The sequence below is a fragment of the Canis lupus genome, chromosome 1 (assembly GCF_011100685.1).
Source record: "Canis lupus familiaris isolate Mischka breed German Shepherd chromosome 1, alternate assembly UU_Cfam_GSD_1.0, whole genome shotgun sequence".
In the NCBI taxonomy this organism is placed as follows: Eukaryota; Metazoa; Chordata; class Mammalia; order Carnivora; family Canidae; genus Canis; species Canis lupus.
The window spans coordinates 63,218,957-63,241,804 of NC_049222.1; the positions used below are offsets into that span (position 1 = coordinate 63,218,957).

The following is a 22,848-nucleotide window of genomic DNA, read 5'->3' on the forward strand; positions in this document are numbered from 1 at the left end:
AAGAGAGGATTGCAAAGACAAATACCACATGATCTCACTTACATGTGGAATCTAAAAAAAAAAGTATGGATTTCAAATTTCATGTCTTGTGTCTTCTGATGGTGAAAATTATCTTCAGTTTCACCATCCAAATAGGTTACTCAGTAGTAAAGTTTTCAAAATTTTTAATGAAAATCTCATAGAAACCATCCCTCAGTTTTAGTCCTCAAATATAATTATTCAAGACTACCAGAGTAAAGGAAAGTTCTATTTTGTAACACCCTTAAGAAAGATTTGTAGAAATAGTTCCTACATAGTAGATTCCACGTTCTTAATGGGAAGCCTTAGGACAGTGTAGCGCGTGGTGCCGGGGATAGACAACAGGAAGAAGAGATTCAATGAGAAGCAGAGATATGAGATGAGCCCTCAGCTGCCCTCTGAAAACTCCACCCTTTTGTGTCTCTATGGCACCTTTCCATAAAGCATTTAAAATTTATACTCCACCTCCATATTAAATGCTCTATTTCTGTGAAGTAGGGATGCACAGTGTCAGATATGGAGATTTCTAAAGTCATAAATTTAGTCAGTGGAAGCCAGCAAGGAAACTTGAGAGTTCTTTTTCCTGTATCTTCCCTGTTCATTAAATTAACTGAATTTAATAATTCAATGCGCATTCTAAGTTATGTGCTCTTGCAGAGAGCAACAGGAATGTACGGATAGTTTTTATGATACTTGTACTATATGGTTTGAACATATGCCCTTTAAAAACCTCCTTGAAAATTGTCATTTTTCCTGGACTGCTGTCCTCCAAAGAATAGGAAACATAAAATTGCTTTTCTACCTCTTAATAGAAATCTCGTGCCTCAAGAATTTAACATTTATCCTCAACCTTCAAATAACTTCAGATAACTAACTCAAATCCTCTTCTAAAAGTACTTCAGAATGCGTCTTTAGATATGTGAACACATTTTAGACTCTCTATAAATGAATTTTAATTCCCAAATATTGCGTTTCCTTTCAAGTGTATTCACTTATACCAGTATTTTTATTCCCACTTGAAGTCTGATCTCGGTCTTTTTGAGTTTTTAATTTCACTGTATCTGCTTCTTGCCCAGTGTTCTCTTAGAACCTCCGGCCACCTCCTCTGAATGTTTACCTTTCTGTTCATGCTTGGCCACAGCCGCAGTCTCTTTCCCCTCCTTCTCTTTGGCCTTAGGTGGTGTTTTCTGTACTTCTTTGACTTTTGCAGCTGTTGGCTTCACTTTCTCTTGTTTTCCACCTTTCACTTCCTTTTTGATCTTCTCTTCAGTCTTGGCTTTCCTCTCTTCTGTACAGATTAAAGACAAGTTGGATTATTTTTGTTTACTTACCAGTGCAGCATTTCATCTTTCATTGGTTGCTAAGAACAATTTAAAAAGAAAGAGAAAAGAAAAACAATGGAAAGAAGAGCATCCGTGACATGCGTACTTGTGACTATTATTATCTAACTTTTATATTGTCTATAAAGTGACAGGTTAGAGTACTTAGTTGTAGCTCAGTTGCAAGTTGGACACTTTCTTAATTTGTACATGAAAACATTACCTTTTGGGTAGCTAAGAGCTTAGCATAATCACCAAGAGGCCGTTTGAAATACACAGGGGACGAATGTACAGGCGTGTTCAGTGAAAGGCAATGCCCATACAAAAGAGCCTTTTTAACAGGCTATAGTCATTTTGTTTCACAGCTGAAATATCTTAAAAATCATTCAAGAAACTGAACATAGTATTTTAAAAAATAACTATTGAGAGTATAAATGTGGAATTACTTGCACTGGTAGTGACTAATATGAATGAAACAATAAAATCCATTAAAGGATACCTCAGAAACATTCAGCCTCTAATGACTTTAAAGAGATGGAACAAGAGCAGAAATTGAGATATTAGCTGCTGCTTAAGTCAGAAATAATAATTCTAATGACTTTTAAAACCTCTATATATGTCCTAGTGAACACAAAGGGCTATAAATTAGAAAAATATCTTAATTACAACATGTATGCATGTATATTCTACACACACATATTCTTAATTTGATATCCTGTGCATTTGGGAGGAAGGAATTAGAAATCTGAACTAATCAGTTTGTGATTCTTTCAGTTATTTTTCAAAAAGCAATATTAATATAGCACACATTCGTGGGAAATTGTTTAGGTAGATCCTAACATTGAACATTATTTATTCTATGGGACTACACATGATCACTAGACACCACAGTATGTCTACTGCAACGTGGACTCTCTCATGTCATTTGTCCATGTAATGGATAGGTCTTGTCACTCATGTTGAAAAATTTGATGAAAATACTATAATCAAGTTTCTTGACTTTAGTATAGTAAGCAATAATTTGAGACTAATGCAAGATAATATTGCGAGGTCCCATGAAGAGAAGAATGAAAATGACAATGCCTGATGCTTACAAAATCAAAATCATTTGTGGTACTGCATTTACTTGAATGGATCAAACTTCCCAAAGCACTGTTCTTCGGAAACTTTGCAGGAAGATGATGCTACTATGTTATGACGATATTATGAGGATATTCCTATGGTCAAATAAATTTGGAAACACTAAATTAAATCAGGTTTTTTTTTTTTTCACTATGAAATTTCTCAAAGCTAAAGTCTATTGAGAATCTTCAAAGAGGGAGATTTTTCTATGCCCTGTTTTCCTAAGTTACTTGTTCATAAAACTCATACAAAAATCACTCAATTACTCCACAAAATTTCCAATGTCTTTGTGGCTTCTGTAACTATATTTAATTGGGGATTTTCTTGTATTTCCTTTATACCACTTTTAAATCCCCTTTGCTGGTTATTGCTCTTTTCTATATTTCTGTGCCTGAAATCATCAGCTCTCCACAAATTACTTTAAATCAATATAACTCCAGAATCTCACACCAAATATTTGTTAGTTTCTGGCTACAAAGAAAGTTCCCCTGAGATGTGAACAATACCTCCGACTCACACAATTCACCTAGGTTCACCTAATGAACCCTTCCAGAGAGCTGATCATGGCATGGGCTCAGAGTGAGTTGCAGGAGCTCTAAAGATTAGCAGGATAAAAAGGTTAGTATAGCTTTTAAAACCCTGCAAGATCTGGTTTCGTCCTATCTCTCCTCTCATAGCATTCTTTCTAAAAGTTTCTTTCTCCACTAGACTACTTTCTTTTCCTTGAATATCTCATGTATTTGCTATATGTCAAACATTGCCAGGCTTCCAATTTTATGTTTTCCACATATATAAATTCCTTTGTGGCCAGCACATATCCAACGAAGCACACTACCATTGGAATTAATCATTCCTTCACCTGAGCTTCAAATTGCCTCAACTTTTATTAAAGCATACCTGCTTTTCCCTGTTATGTGTCTTGTATTACAAATGATTGTTCCTCATCTCTCTTCCCTACCAGACAGAGCAACTTGTGGATAGAAACTATATTAATCATTTTTGTAGCATCATAATGTCTAGCACAATGCTTTTTTTCAGGGAAAACACCAAGATAAATGTTTACTGAATTAGCACTTTGAATCAAGAGAGAACACTATACGTTTCACTGTACATATAATACACATATAGAAATAAACATTGCACATATAAATGTGTTTAAAATGAACTTGACAAAACTTGAAAAAATTGCCAACTGTTTTTTTGTTTATACTTTTTGCGTGTGAAATTGTAATTTTTGTTACATTAAATGACACCTACTCACTTGTGGACAGCACTTGATTTAACCTTAGCTTCATACCATGGAATTAACAGTATATAAGATACATCTAATAAACATACTAAATACTATTCATCTTTGGAGTTAGGACATAACAAATTTCAACCCTTATTCATAAAGAAACTGTCAACTGCTTAACTTTTCTGTTTCTCAGTTTCTCTCATTAAACAAAAATTTACCACTGTAGTTATTTCTTCCTTTAACAAAGTGGTAAAGATAAGTAAAAATAATGTGAACAAAGAATTTGGACACTGAAAACTAAAAACATAGGAATTTCTAATATTAAATCCTCATATCCTGCACTCCTAGAGCTCTTTGGAATCTTCCAAGAACTTAGATTTTGGTGTGTAGCACAATTACTATTTATACTCATTTTACAGATGAGTAATCTTGGAATAAAGGTCATTTGCTTTTCATGCACCATGTGAACATAGTGCAACTAATAAGGCGGGAGTAGATGCAGTAGAACCAAAATGCCTAACCCATTTCTCCATTACACTAAATTGCATAATATTATTAATATTAAGCTCTGAGGATGATACCAAAAATGTATTGTAAGACCTATGAGGGGAGATATAAATATACACAAACCAGTGAAAATAATAGAACGTCTTCTGAAAGTGATCAATAGGTAGTAACCTCCCCTACTTCATCAAATACACAAATATCTGAAGATCATTATTTTCCAGCCAGTTCAACAGCCTGCCATAAACTTGGCTTACCCCCCTCACTTCTCTTGCCATCATCTCTTCCTCTATTTCTTCCCTGTCTTTGTTATTTTTAATGAACTATAGGAATATGCTGGTTTTCACAATGAATATGAGGTCCTACACATGTAGCAGAGAGGAAGTCCTGAGGTGGTTCAGACTTCTGGACAGGCTGTCCTTGAAACAGAGTAAGAAAGGTGCCATGTTGGGGCATCTAGATGGCTTAGTTGATTAAGTATCTGCCTTCAGCTAAAGTCGTGATCCCAGAGCCTTGAGATCAAGCCCCTGTGGGGCTCCCTGCTCAGGAGGAGTCTGCTTCTCCCTTTCCCACTCCCCCTCTTTGTGCATCGTTCAATCTCTCTCTCTCTGCAAAAAAATAAACAAAGTCTCACTTAAAAAAAAAAAAAGGTGCTGTGTTCCATGGGAACACCTTTGGCAAGGTCTTTAGAAGGAGATTTCACTTTACTTCTGGTAATACCTCTCAAATATAATAGATTATTTCTAAGTTAATTTTCACATACTATCATGAATATCTTATTAATCTTATTCTGTTTCCCCCCCAAATTACCCATTATACAAAGAGCATATCCTATGTATTTCCTATATTCCTTAAATAAGGTATATATACATACATAAAATAAAAAGGGAAATTATATTTGTGTGTGTATATACACACATAATTTATACATATATAGATTATTTACATCTATCTCCCTCATAAGAATATAAGTATGTAAATTAAGTATTTGTGATTTGTGGCAGGCCAGGCTGATTCAAGATGGCCCCCCATGATCTCCCTTTCTGGTATTCATATTCATAATCCTCTCCTCTTGAATAGGCTGGGCTATGAATTTGCTGCTAACCAATAGTATGTGACTTCCAGGATTGGTCTACATAAGATTATTTCTATTTTACTAGCTGATTTTTTTTTCTTGCTAAGTTTGATGAAGCCAGCTATCCTATTTAGTGAGACTCGTGTGTCAAGGAACTGAGTGGCTTCCAACCATCAGAAAGAACTGAGGTCCTGATTCAACAGGTCTTGAAGAACTGAATCTTGCCAACAGTCATGTAAATGAACTTGGAAATTATCCTTCCCCAGTTGAACCTTCAGTTAGGCTTTGTCTAATACATTGACTACAGTCCTGTGAGACATTGTGAAGTGCATAGGACTAAGCTAAGCCATGCCCAGATTATTTTTTTTTTAAGATTTCATTTATTTATTCATGAGAGACACAAAGAGAGAGGGAGAGACACAGGCAGAGAGAGAAGCAGGCTCCTCACAGGGAGCCCGATGTGGGGCTCCATCCCCAGGCCCGGGATCATGCACTGAGACAAAGGCAGAGATGTCTGCTCAACCACTGAGCCACCCAGGCATCCCCATGCCCAGAGTTCTGATCCACAAAAGCTGACACAGTAAATGTGTATTGACTCAAGTTTCTAAATTTGTGGTAATTTTTTCACAGCAATAACTAACTAGTGCAGTATTAAATAGATATTTGTTAAAGGAATAATTGATGCTTGAAGACTTTTAATATCTTTGGAAAGAAAACTAGACTTATGCTCAGTTCACTTGGAGTTTTGTCTTAGTTTAATTATATACTAGTTATATGATCCAGGCACAATGTTTTTTCTCCCTGGAGGTCAGTTTCTTTATCTGTTAAGTTAGGTAATTAGGTGAGATGATCTCTAACATCCTTACCAGCTTGAAGATATCATATGTATATGAATTTATTTTCTTTCAAATATGTCAAAAGGAAGAGAATCAAATAGATAAAATAATATACCTTTAGCTATAAAATTCATCTTAAGACTAAATTCATGCTAGCTTGTAGGAAACAAAGTCATAGTTTATAATCCATCTATCTTAATAAAATGATACTTGGTTATCCTATGAAAATATTTAGTAAAAAACATACCTACCTCAAATACTTAACTATTGTACATCATGTAGACAAATACGTTAAATTTTGAAAGTAGACTCCAATGTTCATTTAAATGATTAGTCCCTTGAAAATACTGAAATTTAGATTTCTAAAATATACTGGTCATATAAAATCTATATTTTAAAACGGGAAAAGAAAATGTAAATTTAGGAGACAAGATTGAACTACCAGTTAGAATCCATATTTTTTTTAACATCAAAAAACTGTCAAAAAATTTAAAACTAAATTTATAATTTAGTATTTATGTAATCCTCCAAAATACATAACATTGTGTTTATATTCTAATTGATATGGGGGGGATATATTATTAAGACACTTTTGGTCTTCAATGGCTTAATATATCAATCAAGATATATGCATTATCCTTTCTTCTTGAAAAAAAAATCCTGAATTTGAAACTTCTATAATTAACTCAAAGCGTACTACTGGTCAAAAGCTATAAACCAAATATGTAGCAAATTACCACAAACTTAGCTGCTTATTACCGCAATATCCATTTAATATCTCCCAGTTTCCAAAGTTCAAAAGTTTTGGCACAATATGGCTCCATTGTTTTCTGCTTAAGGTTCACAAGGCTGAAATCAAATTGCCAACAGAGCTGCATTTTTTACTGGAGGCTCTGGGGAAGATTCACTTTATTCAACATGTTGACAAAATTCTTCTCACAGAATTGAGGGGAGCTGTCTATGTGCTCCCCTCAATTTTCAAGCCAACAATGGGGAGACAAATCCTTCCCGCACTTCAAACCTCCATTTCTCTTCTGTGACATCTCTATGCTTTAAAGGTTCATAAGATTACACTGAGCCTACCTGGATAATCCAGGATGATCTCCGTAGTTTAGATCAACCTGAACTACTTCTGCAAAGTCCTCTTTGGCATGTAATATAACATATCCATGAGGATAACAGCAAGTGGTAAAGGTCTTGGGGTTACAAATTCTTCCCATCACCTATGGAAAAGCCCTTCATCTTCCTCTCACATTTTCATAGGCTCTATTATTTTAAGCATTTAGTTTTATTATTCTTTAAAATATTACATTTTAAATTTAAGACCAAATTAATTTTTGTGTAAAGGAAATGCTTAATACTTATAATACCCAGCTATCTGACACCCAAAATGTAATATTTTCAAGTAAAAATAGTTTAGTTATAGAAATGATGAAGGGGGGTTGGCGTCTGGGTGGCTCAGTCAGTGAAGCATCTGACTCTTGTTCTCAGTTCAGGTCTTGATCTCAGGGTTATGAGTTTAAGCCCTGCACTGGGTTTCATGTTGGGTGTGAAGCGTCCTAAGAAGGAAGGAACTATTGTACAAACAAATGAATGAATGAATGAACAAAGGAAAGAAAGAAGGAATAAAGGGAAAAGTTACCTTTTGCCATTGTCTTTGTTTCTGGTTTTTCTTTTTTCTCAATTTTTTCCTTGTGAGTTGCTTAAACAGAAAATTTTATATTAGTACACACTTTCAGTAGATTTCAAGCCCAAGCTTTCTCTTTACCTCAATTTCTATAGCCACCAAAATCATGAACTATTTTGAAGATCGATGACATTAATAAGCCTGATTTAGAAGTAAAAAGATACTAATGTAATAATACCTGGATAAAGCCCAATTTAAAGATTTAGAAAGCATTTTGAAAGCTACTCTCATTCTCCTTTTTAAAGTTATTATTCTAAATAGATAAAGTTTTCAGGAAAGACAGAGAGAGCAGTTTTAGGATAACTTGTCAAAAGATGCTATTTTATCAGAGAGAAATACTCTCTTTATGATTAATTGGAATAAATATTTAAATCAGAATTAGAGCTTTGATTAAGAACAGTGTTTCTCAACCAGGACATAATTGACGTTTGGGGAATAATAATTTCTTACTATAAGGGACTGTCTTATGCATCAACAAAAATGCTTAGCATTTCTGGTCTCTGCTTATCAAATGTCCTCCACTCTAAAGACATTTTGACAATGAAAAAGTTTTTCTGAATAATCCCTAAGAAATAGTATGTTCGGGAGAGAACAACCAATAAAGTATAATGTAATCACAAATGATTAGTGATGGTGTGTAGCTTCTTAATTGAATAGTATTTGACATGATACCTGAAACATCATACCTTTTCATCATTATGTAATAAATTAATAAGTCAATATGAATTTTTTTCCTAACTTTATTAAGTAAAGGAGCATGTGCAGGTTAGTCATCTTTCAAGTGTACTAAACTGTGTGTGGTTTGGTAGTTTCCCAAACCACCATACATTTTTCAACATTTATGTATTATTTATCAGAGAATAATGGGAATGCAACAAGTGATAGGAAATTAAATGAAAAAGTAAGAGATTTAATTAAACAGTTGGGTTAAGGAAAGAGCCAAATTATTGGAGTAAAAAATTAGAGTCCCAATTATTTCCGTTTCTCCAACTATATAATAAAAACATTAACATCCATCAGCTTTATTTGTATTATAAAAGAAAAAATGTCTCTAAACATGTATTTAACAAACTATTCTTTTAAAATACAGCTGATGAATAGTTTCTCCAGAACCTTGGAGAGATAAAGCAAACCTCACAGAAAGCTTAAAGCACAATGCTCCGTTGAAGACCAAATGACCCTGGCAGTTGCTGAGCTAGAGAAAGAGCAGGTGCCTCCCTGTCCAGTGAGCCTCTCAACCTCTCAGCCTGCCCCCACAGCCATCTCCACTACCGTTTGGGGTTATGAGTAATAGCTTGGACAACATTAGCTGAAGGAGCACTATGCCAACCTAAGAAAGGCACAATTCACACAAGGTCATGGAGCCCAGTAAAATAACTTACTTCATAAAAAGCAAACTCCTTTCATTGGTTAACAATGAATGAAAGGACACTTACAATGAACGATTTTGTTCTGCTTTCCAATTTGAAAATTCCCCTGTAACATGTATAATTTAGTAGCAACAAATTCTCAACTACTTTTTATTAAAAGATATTTAGCCACTGGGAAAGTTGAAAAAAAATCATAAGAAATATGAGATTATTTCATTCACTCAGAGTGCATCGAACCTGATGCCAATGGTTCTACATAAATTAATAGCAGAAGGGAAATAGACACCTGTTTCTAGAGCAAAAAAGGTGGCTGTATTAAAATTTGTGGCTATTATCACTAAGTAAACATTAATAAAGCAATAAGTATTTAATTTGAAATTTTAGATGTGATTATAAAATAAAGATTGAAACATGTTTCGATGATCTGATTCCTAAAATATTCTAAAATAGTCTAGCTATGGAATGTTTCACAGAAGATAGCTCAGCAGGCTATGTATATTGTGGATATAGAAATCAGCTAAAATCTAGCACAAATATCCTAGACATAGCCACTCTAAAACAAGAGTAGAAAAAAAAAAAGAAATTAGAGTTTTATTTCACATCGTACATTGCAATGGATTTGTGATGAATTAAAGTTAAATGTGAAATACAAAACTAATTTTTAAAACTTGGGGCAATATTAGTAAGTATTTAATTAATCTTTGAATGAAGATTCAGAGCAAACATGTCAAAAGAAACTATCAATGTATCTAGCCAAAGATAAAAATTCAAGAATCAAAGCACAAACACATGCATATACACACATATGCGCTCACACGTGTCTATGCACAAAGACAGAAACCCTAACCTTAACCATGAAACCAGAGAAAAATATCTGAAAAAGTGACAAAAAAATATACCCAGATGACATGCACAAGTATTATTAGGCAAAATCTGTAATGAGTGTGAATAGTTACATAAGAAATATACATCACTAAAAATCATATTTAAATCCTTCAACCTACAAATAATAAGCAGTTTAAAGATAAAGTGGAAGAAAATATCTCCATTTAAATACTATGAAACTGGTGGAAAGGGAGGTGGTCGGGGGGTGGGGGTGACTAGGTGATGGGCACTGAGGGGGGCACTTGGCGGGATGAGCACTGGGTGTTATGGTATATGTTGGCAAATTGAACTCCAATAAAAAAATGATTAAAAAAATAGTAAATAAATACATACGTACTATGAAACTTTTTTTAAAAAATGAGGAAAATACCTATTTACCGATATGGAAAGATATCTAAGGCATATTATTGAATTATAAAAGCCAGAATAGAGGACACATTAAATTTTGTGTAAAAAATAAAAAAACAGCAAGAAACTATAATCTATATTATCTTATAAATACATATTGAAGCCCTGAAAGATACACATAAAACTCGAATACGGTTCATTGTGTGTATGATTGGGTAGGATGGAATGGGATCTGAAAGACTCAGACGAAGGCAGGAGCTTTTCAGTGTATCTGTATGTATGAAACAAGGAGTCTACATTGTAGTTTCTAAACTAATACATACAAATTAAAATTTGTTAAAATTCCAGTCCTAGAGGTCATCAAAGAATGAAGGTTAAAAATAATGAAGTATACTTTCTTACCTGTCAAATGGGCAAATATTCTGTGAAATAATACCCTCATTGTTGGCTAAGGCAGTCTCACAACTGCCAGGGGAAAAATAGATATATTTCTAGAAAGTAATTTGGTAACAGAATTTGAGTCTTAAGTATTTTTTTTTTTGCTTCAACCTAGAAATGACTCCTTATAGATTCAATTCTAAGGAAAATATCATAATATAATTTTTAAAAATCCAATGTAGAGAAGAAGAATTCAAAGGAGGAGGGGCCAATGTGTAAGAACAAGAGTAAGACTAACTCCATACCTTTCTTTTCAGATTTTTCTTTTTCTTTTACTTTTTCTTTTTCTCTGTGTGCAACTGGAAAAAAACAGACAATACTTTTCACTTAAAGAGAATAAATAATGAGACGTTTGCATGGCAATTTTTGATGTCAAAAACTTATCTTTTGCTTTTGAAAATCTTTTTTAATTAGAATGAGGTTTTACATAGTTAGGTGTTTAAATATTAACAAAACTATATTTTTTTATTTCTAGTTTTATTTCATATCCATGCACAAACTTGTACCAAAACCAAGTCTGATTGCAAATGTAAGAATACACCTCAGCTCTTTCAAATCTTTAACTTCAACATAATGTAGTAGAAAATTTCAAAAATTTATCATGCTATGCACCAAAGGAGCCCAGCATAATGCTGGGAAAAACAGCAAAATATAAAAACAGAAATACAGAGAGATAATTTTCTGAATCCGATGCAAAGTATAATCAACATAAATTATGTGTGTTACCCTTCTACAGAAGCATTCCATACTAAAAGTTTTTGAAAATACGCTGGCATGAGACTAGAATGACACCAAATCCTTTCAAAGAAAACTAAACTTAATTTACTATAAGCCGTGATCCAATTAATTAATATAGTAGGGCTCAAATTTAAATCAAAATCTATCCCCACAATTTAGTCATAACTCTTATTAACGACATGTCCAATGGTCAGGCTAGAAACATGGGAGTCATCCAGGATTCATCTTTTAATTTCCATTTATGTTCATTTGCCAAATTCTTTCAATCCACCCTTCAATATTACCTTTACACATATTTTTTGATCCAATATTATATTCTCCTCCTGTCATTGACTTACACAAAAATATAGAAAGCACCTGCTGTGTGCTGAAGACTGTTAGGCAAGACAGACTGTATCCCCGTCACTGTGATGTCAACAAGCTGATGAATAATGGAAGTAGGACAAACAACTGCAAAGGTAGTTAATTGCAGTTGATATAACTGCCATGAAGAAAATATTTAGGGTAGCATTCAGAGACCTAGCTAGTCTGTGCACTTGGGGAGTGTCTCACATTTAAGGAGGTGAAAGATGAGAAGACATTAACCCGTTAAGGGAAGGGAAAGGTGAAAGGGAAAGAAACCACGTCAATATTTGGAGTAGAATGCCCTTATTGCTACATTATTATTGCAGATATTATTATAATAATATCCTAACTATTCCCTTGAACCTTCAGCTTGAGATTTTTTCAGAATAACCTTTCTAATCCCTATTAGAAAATCTGATTATACTATTGACCTGTTACAAATATTAGCTAGTATCTCCCTCATTGCCTACACATGGTATCTCTTACATAGTAGGTGCTATGTAAAATCCAAAACTATTTTATTGCTCTGATGGTTTGATATTTGCTTATCAACCCAATCTTATCCACACGAACGTCCCCCTGAACTTCACGTTCCAGTTATATCAAAATGATTGTAGCTCCACATGCACACCGTGTGCCCTCCTGTTTCCCTGCCTGTGCCTTCCACCTAGAATTTCTACTCCCACGCTTCCTCTTGTCAGTGTGCTCTTTCAGTACTGACTCACTTTCCTCCTCCACTGTAAAATGTTTTTTCATCTCTACTTAGTTCACACATCAATGGAACCATATGCATAATTCCATTTTAACAATTAAGTGATAGTACTGCCACTGTTCATGTATCTGACTCCCTAGAAGGTGAAATCACTCCAAAGCCTATGCCACATTATTTCTTTTTCGTATCCCTGGCTCATCTCATGGTGTTTGCCCCATAGTGGAATTTTAATAGATTTCTTTTAGAGTAAGCCAAATTCTGAAATATTCTAAGGAAAACTACTTTCACCTTCTAATACAATCCTATTTATTAACGATATGGTATAGATTTTATAAGCACTGCTTGCTTCTGGCCACTGAAAGTTTTATAGTTTATCAAAATTTCTTAAATAATTAAACCCCAGTGAGAGGCAGAAAAAGAAAAAAATTCACCTTTGAACATCTCGACATTATTTTTCCTCACATTTAATACTCCTTTTAGGTGTTTCTGAGTTATTAAGTTCAGTATAAATATCTCACAAAATAAAGAGAGGACATTATATGTAAACATGACCACAAATAGCTTATTTTGATTCTTTGGGATATCTATTAATTAAGCTAAAAACCAAAAGAGAATCTTGGCAAACACAAAGCCTCTTTTAAAAGTTCTCTAGGGGGAACCAAGTTTGTATGAGATAAGCTGTGCTTTTGGAACCTGATTGGCAAAATCCCCAGGAGAACACCTAATCTGCGTCTCTGCTTCTGTGAAGGACCAGACCTCACCCACCTCGGACAGCTGGTTGTCCATTCCACTAAAGGATTTTCTGGCTGACGTGTGCACAGGCATAAATGGAAGAATTAAAACAAAATCAAAAGAGCAAGGGGGGGCTGAATTCAGACTCAAATTAGCATATTAATGCCTTATTCCTGTTACCCTGGGGGAAAATCTGGTTCCTCACAGTCTAAGTTTTGATTTACAGACACAATCCTGTATGCTGGAATTTCATTATCCCCCTCAGAAATGGTACCATAACATTGCTCAGTGAAACAGCTGGACCCATGTGCTCTAGGGAGCTGTTCAAAATGGCAGACAGCCACTAAAGCTTCTTGGATGAAAACTTCAAACTTTGGCAAGACTGAGCTCTCAGATACCAAGTTTTAAAATTTCTTTTATCAAAGCAATGCAACCATCAGTAACTGCCTTAATAATCACACTAAAATAGAAAACACTTTGCTACAACAACTGCATTTGCTTGTGCACTCCATTGCTTAGAAACTACAACCAGAAGTTTTCAAATGGAAGAAGAAAAAAGTACCTTTCTTGTCACCAGCTCTGTTTGGCAAGTAACATCTTAGCTAGCTAGGATAGTTTTAGCTCAGGACAAAATAAGCTTGTTGCACCTGCTGGAGCTTAATTTGTTTGTCATCCTTATTTACAAGAAGCAAAAGTCCCTTCGGTATACTGATAATTAAAAACAAATGGAATCCACCAGTTGGAATGGCCCTGATGTTTGGCATCGGAGTTGGCATGGCCCTGCTATTCCTACACTTGCCCAGACTCTGACCTTTCCCTGACCAGAACATTCAGCTCAACTTAACACTGCAGCAGTCTCTCTCGCCCACCCCATGTGGTCCCTTTCCAGCATTCTGCAAGCTGTGCTCTGTGCTTTTACAGAGCTTGGCCCTGGCAAGTTGTCAGACAGGCCCTGTGTCCTTTCCTAAATGTACTAGAGCTCATAGTGCACCTGACCCTGAAGTTCTAATCTGGTAAACCTTCCCTACAGGCCAAGCAGTAGGCATTCAGGGCCAGGTTGGTGGAGCTCTTTGCTGATCTCTCTGTTTCTCGTTGGAAAAACTCAAAAGTTGGGTGTCAAAAAGTTTTCAGTACTGAAGAGCCTAGGCCTTAGCCAACACCGAACAAAATGTCAGATGCGTTCTTGGTTAGTATGTATGTCTCTGTATGTTTTTGTGTATTTAGTTTTGTAACTAATCTGTAGAATTTCCATTCTGTGCTAAGGCAAGATGCTCTACACATTCTAAGCAATAATGATGAACTCAATAGAAAAACACTCTTGAGGAGAGAAAATTGTCCACGATTGTATTACTCATTCTTCCTAAAGGATGACTTTATCACTTTTTACTTAAAATAAGCACACAATTTTGGAGCTGATAGAAACCTAAGAGATCAATTAGCCTGAACTTCTTTTTCTCCAGATAAGAAAACACTGCCTCAAAGGAGTCCATGGCAGAGAAGAATGAGAATATGGTGATCAGATTGCCAAATCAGTACTCTTCCTCCAAAAACTCTGAAGCCTTGTCCATGTAGGTCTTGTGCAGACTAGAAACTTGTTTTTAAGAGTCAAAGGCTGCTGGTTGGATTCCTGAAGCATGTTATCTACAGTCAATCCTGCAATAATATATACACTTATTTTTCACAATAAAATTACATTTCTTGAGGCACCTGGGTGGTTCAGTGGTTGAGGGTCAGCCTTTAACTTAGGTTGTGATCCCGGGATCCTGGGATCAAGTCTGGCATTAGGCTCCCCACAGGGAGCCTGTTTCTCCCTCTGCCCATGTTTCTACCTCTCTCTCTGTGTTTCTCATGAATAAATAAACAAAACCTTAAAAAATAGTAAAAATAAAATTACTTTTCTTTATGTATTAAAATGTAGATTAAGCAAATTACCCAAAGTTATAAAGCTCCTCTGATATATGCTTCAAATCACAAAGTATACAGTTAAATTCCAATATATTAGTGGATTTTTTAAAAAGATTTTATTTATTCATGAAAGACACACAGAGAGAGGGAGAGACACAGGCAGAGGGAAAAGCAGGCTCCCTGCAGGGACCCCAGGATCATGCCCTAAGCCCAAGGCAGATGCTCAACCACTGAGCGACCAGGTGTCCCCCAAAATATTAATTTTACTCTCAAATCTGATTTAATTGTACAGGTAATTTCCCCTTCAACTGAGGCTCAGTCAGAACTGTAGCCACCTCCTCAAAGTGAACAATCACTGTGGGGGAGGTGATGCATAGCTTTGTGTAGAGCCTTCTTGTCTCATTTTCCAGGTTCATCTTGCACAACTGCCAGAGAGAAAAAGAAAATATATTTTGTACTGTAAAGAGTCAATTAAGTATGGCTGAGAGAAGGCAAAAGTAAAAGTTTATACAATACAGGCTGGCTAAATTAGTTTGTGGTCTTTGAGAGCATTTTTATAAGGAGCTCCAGGATATTCAGATACATTTTAATGTCCTATCCTTTTTGGCTTTTGATTCTCATCTCCAGCAAAATCCTTTGCCAGCCTATGATTCCAGTACTATAATTGTTTCCCAGAAACAATCCTAAACCAGTCAATCAGGATTATTATTCTAAATTACCCTCTTAAAAATGTTCTTCTGACTGCATATAATACCATTATGCATTGAATTGCATAGTCTCAAAAGATGTGTTGAAGTCCTAATCCCCAGAACCTCAGAATGTGACCTTAGTTGGAAATAGAGTCTTTAAACAGGCAATCAGGTTAAAATGAAGTTGTTACCGTGATCTTTAATTCAATATGACTGGGGTCCTCATGGAAAGGGGAAATTTGAACACAGAGATATGCACAGAGGGAAGAAACAGGGATGCAGGGAGAAAACCACTTAAAAATGAGGGTAGAGACTGGAGTGGCTCACCTATAAACCAAAGATTGCCAACCACCAGGAGCTAAGAGAAGCATGGAATAGTCTCCAGTAGAGCTCTTTGAGATCATTAATCCTGCTGAAATCTTGATGTTGGAGACAATATATAGGCTACTATATTTTTCAATTGATGGTAGCAAATAAATTTAATTAACCTCTGTAACTGTGAGACAATAAATTTCTGTTATTTTAAGCTATCTGGTTTTTCATACTTTGTTACTAGGAAACGGATACTGATACCAATCATTTGGGTTCTCTTGTGCTCTCTTAACCAAGTTCTCACCTGATTTGTTGATGACTGACCCTTGACCTAGCTCTTATGTCTTCCATTTTAGGTTCCAGAGTGCACATCTAAATCCTAAGCTGTCCATTCCCTATAATGCTTCACCAGAAAACTCCAATCAGAACTATTCAGCAACTGAGGCAGCCAGTCGTCTCCTTTAGGACATCTCTTTGTGAAGTACTTACTACACAGTGGTATAACTGTGTATTTGTTGTTTTAGATCTCTCATTGGACTGAGCCTTAAAAATTTATCCTTGAATTTTGGGTGTTCAGTATGGTGTTTGGTACAAATTAAATACTATGAATAACAATGTATATTATTGCCTAATGGCTGTGACCAATTTTTTTCTATTTACAATATCTCCTATCCAGGGTTCCCCCATTTCCACTGGCTGGTCCACTTTGATATTGACCGCATGCCATTCATCAGCATTCACTTCTCCCTGTGAACTTTTCCCCACTCCTGAGGTCAGTTCTTCACCTGAACACTAAAAATCTCAGGCTGAAAAAAATAAAAATAAAAATAAACAAACAAAAAAAAATATATAAATAAATAAAAATCTCAGGCTGATGTAGCAAATACCTATTGTTTTGAATGCCTAAAAAACTTTCCTTTTGTCTAGAAACCATCTTGGATAAAGTTCCCTCATATAGTTGTATGTTTACCCACCAGGTTCCAGTCTCTTTTAGTTTATTCTAGGAGTAAATTAACATGTTTAATAGTTAAATAAAAGCCTAAATGTTATCTGAAAAATAACAATAAAATTTGCAATTGCAGAAGGATCTCTAGGTGGCTCAGCTGTTCAGTGCCTGCCTTCAGCCCAGGGCATGATCCTGGAGTCCCAGGATCGAGTCCCACATCAGGAGCCTGCTTCTCCCTCTGCCGGTGTCTTTGTCTCTCTCTCTCTCTTTTTGTGTCTCTCATGAATAAATAAATAAAATCTTTAAAAAAAAATTGCAATTGCATTAGGCAATTGCATTAAAAAAATTAAATGAAAGAAAAAACTGGAGGAAAATAAAAAATATATTAGTATTTATCTTTGAATAATTGGTTTGTGGTTCTTTTTTCTTCCTATTTTGCATTTTCCAAATTGTCCAAATTAATCTGTATTACTTTAATCTATATTATTATATTATAAATTTTATTGTTTTTCCTAATTACATGTTACAGATTGTCTTTGTTTTAATAATGGAGCTTACTATCAAATTCTTCAATTGCTGCTGACCGAATAAATTTGACATTACAATAGCCCAATTAAAGCTGAATAATTATATATATTTGAAAATAAACATAGAAATATCCAAGGAAAAAATTGTCAGTAGGAGTCAAGTAAAGATTAACAAAATAGAGAAAATGAATATTTCATTAATTAGTTCATTCATTATTTCAATGTTTATTGAACATGTTTCATGTGTTGGGTACTTTGCTAGATGTTAGAGTCATTTTTAATTTGATGTAAGCACACGAATTCAGAGCGAGTAGGAATCTGAAAGACCACTGAGCTTGAATCTCTTTGTTTATAAATAAGAAAACACAGAAGCACAAGAGGAAATGTCAAAAGTGACCTAGAACATATATGAAGACAAATATAGTTCCTGCCCTTAATGAATTAGATCCATACACCCAAACCAAAAATTGGTGTCAAAATTCTTTATAGTGTGAAATCAGGGATCGAAAAGTAGTGTGGAGAAAATGCCTAAATGACCCCAGAGTGAAAGACGGCAAAGAAGCCCTATGAAAGGAACTGATAGTCCATCTGAGAATCAAAAAAAATGAGTAAGAGACTTGACAAGTGACTCCACAAGAAGAGCCTACTAGCCAGAGAGAATGGTACATACAGAGCACAGAGCTGTGAGATGGTAATGGAGCCTGCTTAGGGAGCACCCCACAGTGTGGTCGCCTATGACACAGGCAGTGTGGGTGGGTCTGAGCTGTTATGATGGGGGCAGCAGAGGCTGAGTTGAGAGTTCAGGGCGTTGAGGAGGAGGTTACAGGGTGGGAAAAATACACAAGGCTGGACACTTGTATGGTTATCGCTGATTATATGAAGAGAGTCTTCTATGCCATGGTAGAAAATGTGGTTTTTCTCTCTAAGGCACTATAATGGTAAAGGATGGATTTAAGCTTGTGAGTGTCATGAATAGCATGAATTTGAAGAGTAATTCAGGGAAATCAGTTAAGAAGTGACTCTCCTAGGGGCACCTAGGTGGCTCAGTCAGTTGAGTGGCCGATTCTTTTTTTTTTTTTTTTTTTTAATTTTTATTTATTTATGATAGTCACAGAGAGAGAGAGAGAGGCAGAGACACAGGCAGAGGGAGAAGCAGGCTCCATGCACCGGGAGCCCGACGTGGGATTCGATCCCGGGTCTCCAGGATCGCGCCCTGGGCCAAAGGCAGGCGCTAAACCGCTGCGCCACCCAGGGATCCCGAGTGGCCGATTCTTGATCTCAGTTCAGGTTCTGATCTCAGGGTCATGAGTTCAGGCCCCACACTGGGCTCCATGCTGGGCATCTATCCTACTTAATAAAGAAGTGAAAGTAAAAAAGAAAGAAAGAGAGAGAGGGCCCTAATCTAATTGAGAAGTGATTATGGAGGAGATAGCAGTGGAAGGGGTGAGACTAGGATAAATTATAGTAAAGAAGGAGTATGACAAGGGCTAAACAGGACCTCTCTTTGTAATGAAAGAAACCAAGATGTCTTTAGTAGGACTGTAACTCAAATTCTTCTGAAATGAGGCATATTAAATGTCTACTCCAGGAGTGATGAGAGAGAGTGGTGAAGACTATGATAAACAGTAGGTACAGACCCCACCTAAAGACAACCAATTATACATTTTTTTTTTTTTTTTAAATACAGCCTTGTCACTGGAAACTTCGGTGGACTATACTCAAACTCAGACTCCAGGCCATGAGTTTAGTTGACAGCAATTCTAACCCTGTCCAATCATTTAAATCATTAGAAGAGCTCGATGCGAACCCTGGTCTCACCTCCCAAAATTTAATGGCCCCAGAATGGAGTCTGCAATGAATATATATATTTTCAAAACTATCCAGATGATTCTAAAGTCCATCAAACTCATACCACCACTGGCAATAATGATCCCCAGTTCTGCAGTTTGAATAGCCTGGGCGATAGTGATATCCTTTATTGTGACCAATAATATAGAGGGATGAAGACATTCTGTGCAGTGGAACTTAATACAGCTTCAAACACACTGAGTGAAAGAAGTCTGTTAGTTAACTGTGTTAAGTCAGATGAGAGTTGTGTAGGAGGGTCCAGAGACTTTTCACATCCTACTTCTTCAGTCTTTTCAAATATCAAAATTAATTAACCACTTGGGTGCTTAAATTAATCAATGTTTTAAATGAAATGTGAAGAGATTATCTAATATAAAAAATACTTGAGGTATTCAGGTCATTCTCAAGTTTTTTATTTAAAGTACATGCATGCTGAGTATGAATTTTTAATGAGGAATTTATATTATAATATCTTAAGGAAGTTATGGTGCTATCTTGGCCATAATTAAACATTATCTTACTTCTATTATGACTAAACTCTTCACATATCCTTGTCAGGAAAAAAAATTAAAAATGAACAAATATCTGGCTTCTTAAAATAAATAAAAAATAATAGAATTATTCTGACTATTTCTGGTAAACGATGAAACCTAAATACGTCCTCCAAACATGAATTCCCTAACAATAATAATTTTACATCTTATTTTTGCTGTGCTGATGGCTAAAGTTATATAAAAACTCTTATGACAATGTTGCTACAGTAAATTTGGCAAAGTTTGCCATTCTGTGATCTCTATCATTAAATACTAAATTTTGTATTTAGCTATCAGTCTTTTATAATATTTGACTGGCTTGTTCTCTTATAAAAGAGTAGCTCAGTGGGGTGGTTTAAATAATGCACCCCTAAAAATGCATACCTGTCTTAATCCCTGGAATCTGTGAATGTTACCACATAAGGGAAAAAAAAAATAGCAAGGTGATTAAATCAAGGATCTTGAGAGAGGGAGATCATCCTGGATTATCTAGGTGAACCCTAAATGCAACTCTTTTCTATGAAAAGAGATAATAGGTAGTCAGAGGAAGACTTGAGGACAGAAGAGACGGCACTGTGACCACAGCAGCAGCAATTGGAGTGATGCATCCACAAAGCAAGAAGTATAGCCGCCCTAGAAGCTGAAGGAGGCAAGGAACAGATTCTCTTCTAGAGTTCTTGAGGTAGTTTGGCCCTGATGACAATTTGTGTATGCCCAGTGAAACTGATTTTTGGTTTATGGCCTCGGGAACTGTAAGATAATGAATTTCTATTGTTTTAGGACACTGCATTTTTGGTAATTTGTTACAGCAGCCACAGAAAACTAATACACACACAACATGCCATTTGGCATTTCTACCAAAAGGATAAGTACTGTCAGGTCTCATTTCTCATCTTGCTAAGTGTAGAAATAAAGGTGAGGCAATTTAGAGGTGGAAATTGTTTATTAAGTACCATGCTATGCAGGTAAGTCTCAAGCAAGACAACTCCAAGCCTCAGTGAAGTTAATCAGCAGATTACAAGGTCCTAACTGTGGAGGTTCAGAAAAAAATTCAAGATCCTTCAGCTGTGAGAAAATTCTAGTACAGACACTTAGACACAATGGAGCAAAAAAGAAGAAAGAAACTGGGGTGGAGGGATAGTGGGAAAGCCATATACTCTTAAGTTAGAGAAATCTGAGATTAAATTTTGGCTTTACCACTTAATAAACATGAGATATTGAGAAAATCATTAAGGTCAGAAAAACCTCTGTATTCTCGGTTTTAAATGGGATTATACCTCACATATTGGATTCTTCCGTGAAGATTAGGTGACATGTTAGGATCATAGATTAAGTACAATGTGTGTTTCATAGTAGATAAATGCTTACATGAGGTTTTTGTTTTGTTTTGTTTTGTTTTGTCTTGTTTTTAGGAAGGTAAGCACAGATACAGAGGTGAAATGGCAAAAGGGTAGTTTAGTGTTGTGTTACAGAATCTTGGGATGAGAGAGCTTAAGTTCCTTCAGCTTATGATACAGTGGGTATCAAGTGGTCCCAAATATAGGATGAGAAATAATGCAGCGAAGAAACCTGCAAAGGATTGTCACTGACCTAATCAGTAGTGATAAAGAGGATTAGTTAATTGACTGATAGTTACTGCTGAAATTAAAATTTGCCGAGAATTCCTTGAATAGTTTCATATATAAATTTCATAATCATTTAATCTTTAAAACTGTACTCTACTCATTTTTACATATGAGAAAATAGAGGCAACAAAAAACAAATCAACCTGTCCAAGGTTACAGAGTTAGTAGTTAGGAGATCTGGATTCTGGTTAATTCAAGACATTTCTAAAAGTAGGAGAAAAGAGTGGTGACATCCTTCTTTGTCAAAATCATATATTGTGCTCCTAGCTTAATTACTGAATAAGCATGTCTAGTGTTTGCCATGAGCCAAAGAAATGGTCTTTAACAATCATAACTCAGACCTGAGTCTGATGACAAATAGCACTAGTTTCTATAATTCTCTACAATGACTATCTACCTTTTGTTTTAAGACATATGCATACATAGTTACTTATACCTCTGAAGGATACCCAAACTGGGTGAGACTGACTGATATTTCCTGTCATTTGATATGTGGCTCTGCATCCCACAATGGTCATCTACTCCTCTGATTTACCCATGGACTACGGGCTCTAGACTGCCTTACTCATCTCCAGCTAGAAATTAGTTCTTAGAGGTTAGAAAGAAAAAAATTCTAAAAGATTTGGCTTAAATATGAGTGTATTCTGCAAGGTCATTTTGACCTACAGAATCTTCCATTAGAAGCCATCACTTTGGACTGGAAACAGCATTCTTCAAGCTAACTTCTGACACAGCAAAACACTCAGTGCCTACAAACCCCTCCAGCATGATGGAATTTTACGCACTTACGGGGCCATCAGCAACAATTTGGTGAGTGGTATCTTGGTAACCCAAGAAAAGTTAAAATATGATTGTAAGTCTCTTCTAATACTCCGCTGAATTACTACGTTATTTTAATATAAGGTCATGGATATAGACTTACTGTGATCATATTGATAAAATAAGTGATAACTTCTTTTATGTAGGGACAAATCAAGGTTAATTAAAACAAAAACATTAACTAACATGTTACAGCTTATACCTTAAAACCAAAATGAGTACTTATTGCCAGATTAAGAATTAAAGGGCTCACCCCTCAGTTCCAAGAAACTGTTGTG

At 35.5% G+C, this 22,848-nt stretch overlaps 1 protein-coding gene across 1 annotated transcript in view; it reads right to left on the reverse strand.

Moving 5' to 3' along the window:
- TRDN (triadin) overlaps window positions 1-22,848 on the reverse strand; it is a 360,587-nt gene that overhangs the window by 242,111 nt on the left and 95,628 nt on the right. Inside the window, exons 6-8 of the mRNA NM_001389217.1 lie at window positions 11,085-11,138; window positions 7,754-7,813; window positions 1,136-1,306 (exon numbers count right to left, since the gene is read on the reverse strand). Of these exons, the coding sequence (NP_001376146.1) occupies window positions 1,136-1,306; window positions 7,754-7,813; window positions 11,085-11,138 (285 nt within the window). The remainder of the gene's footprint in view (window positions 1-1,135; window positions 1,307-7,753; window positions 7,814-11,084; window positions 11,139-22,848) is intronic.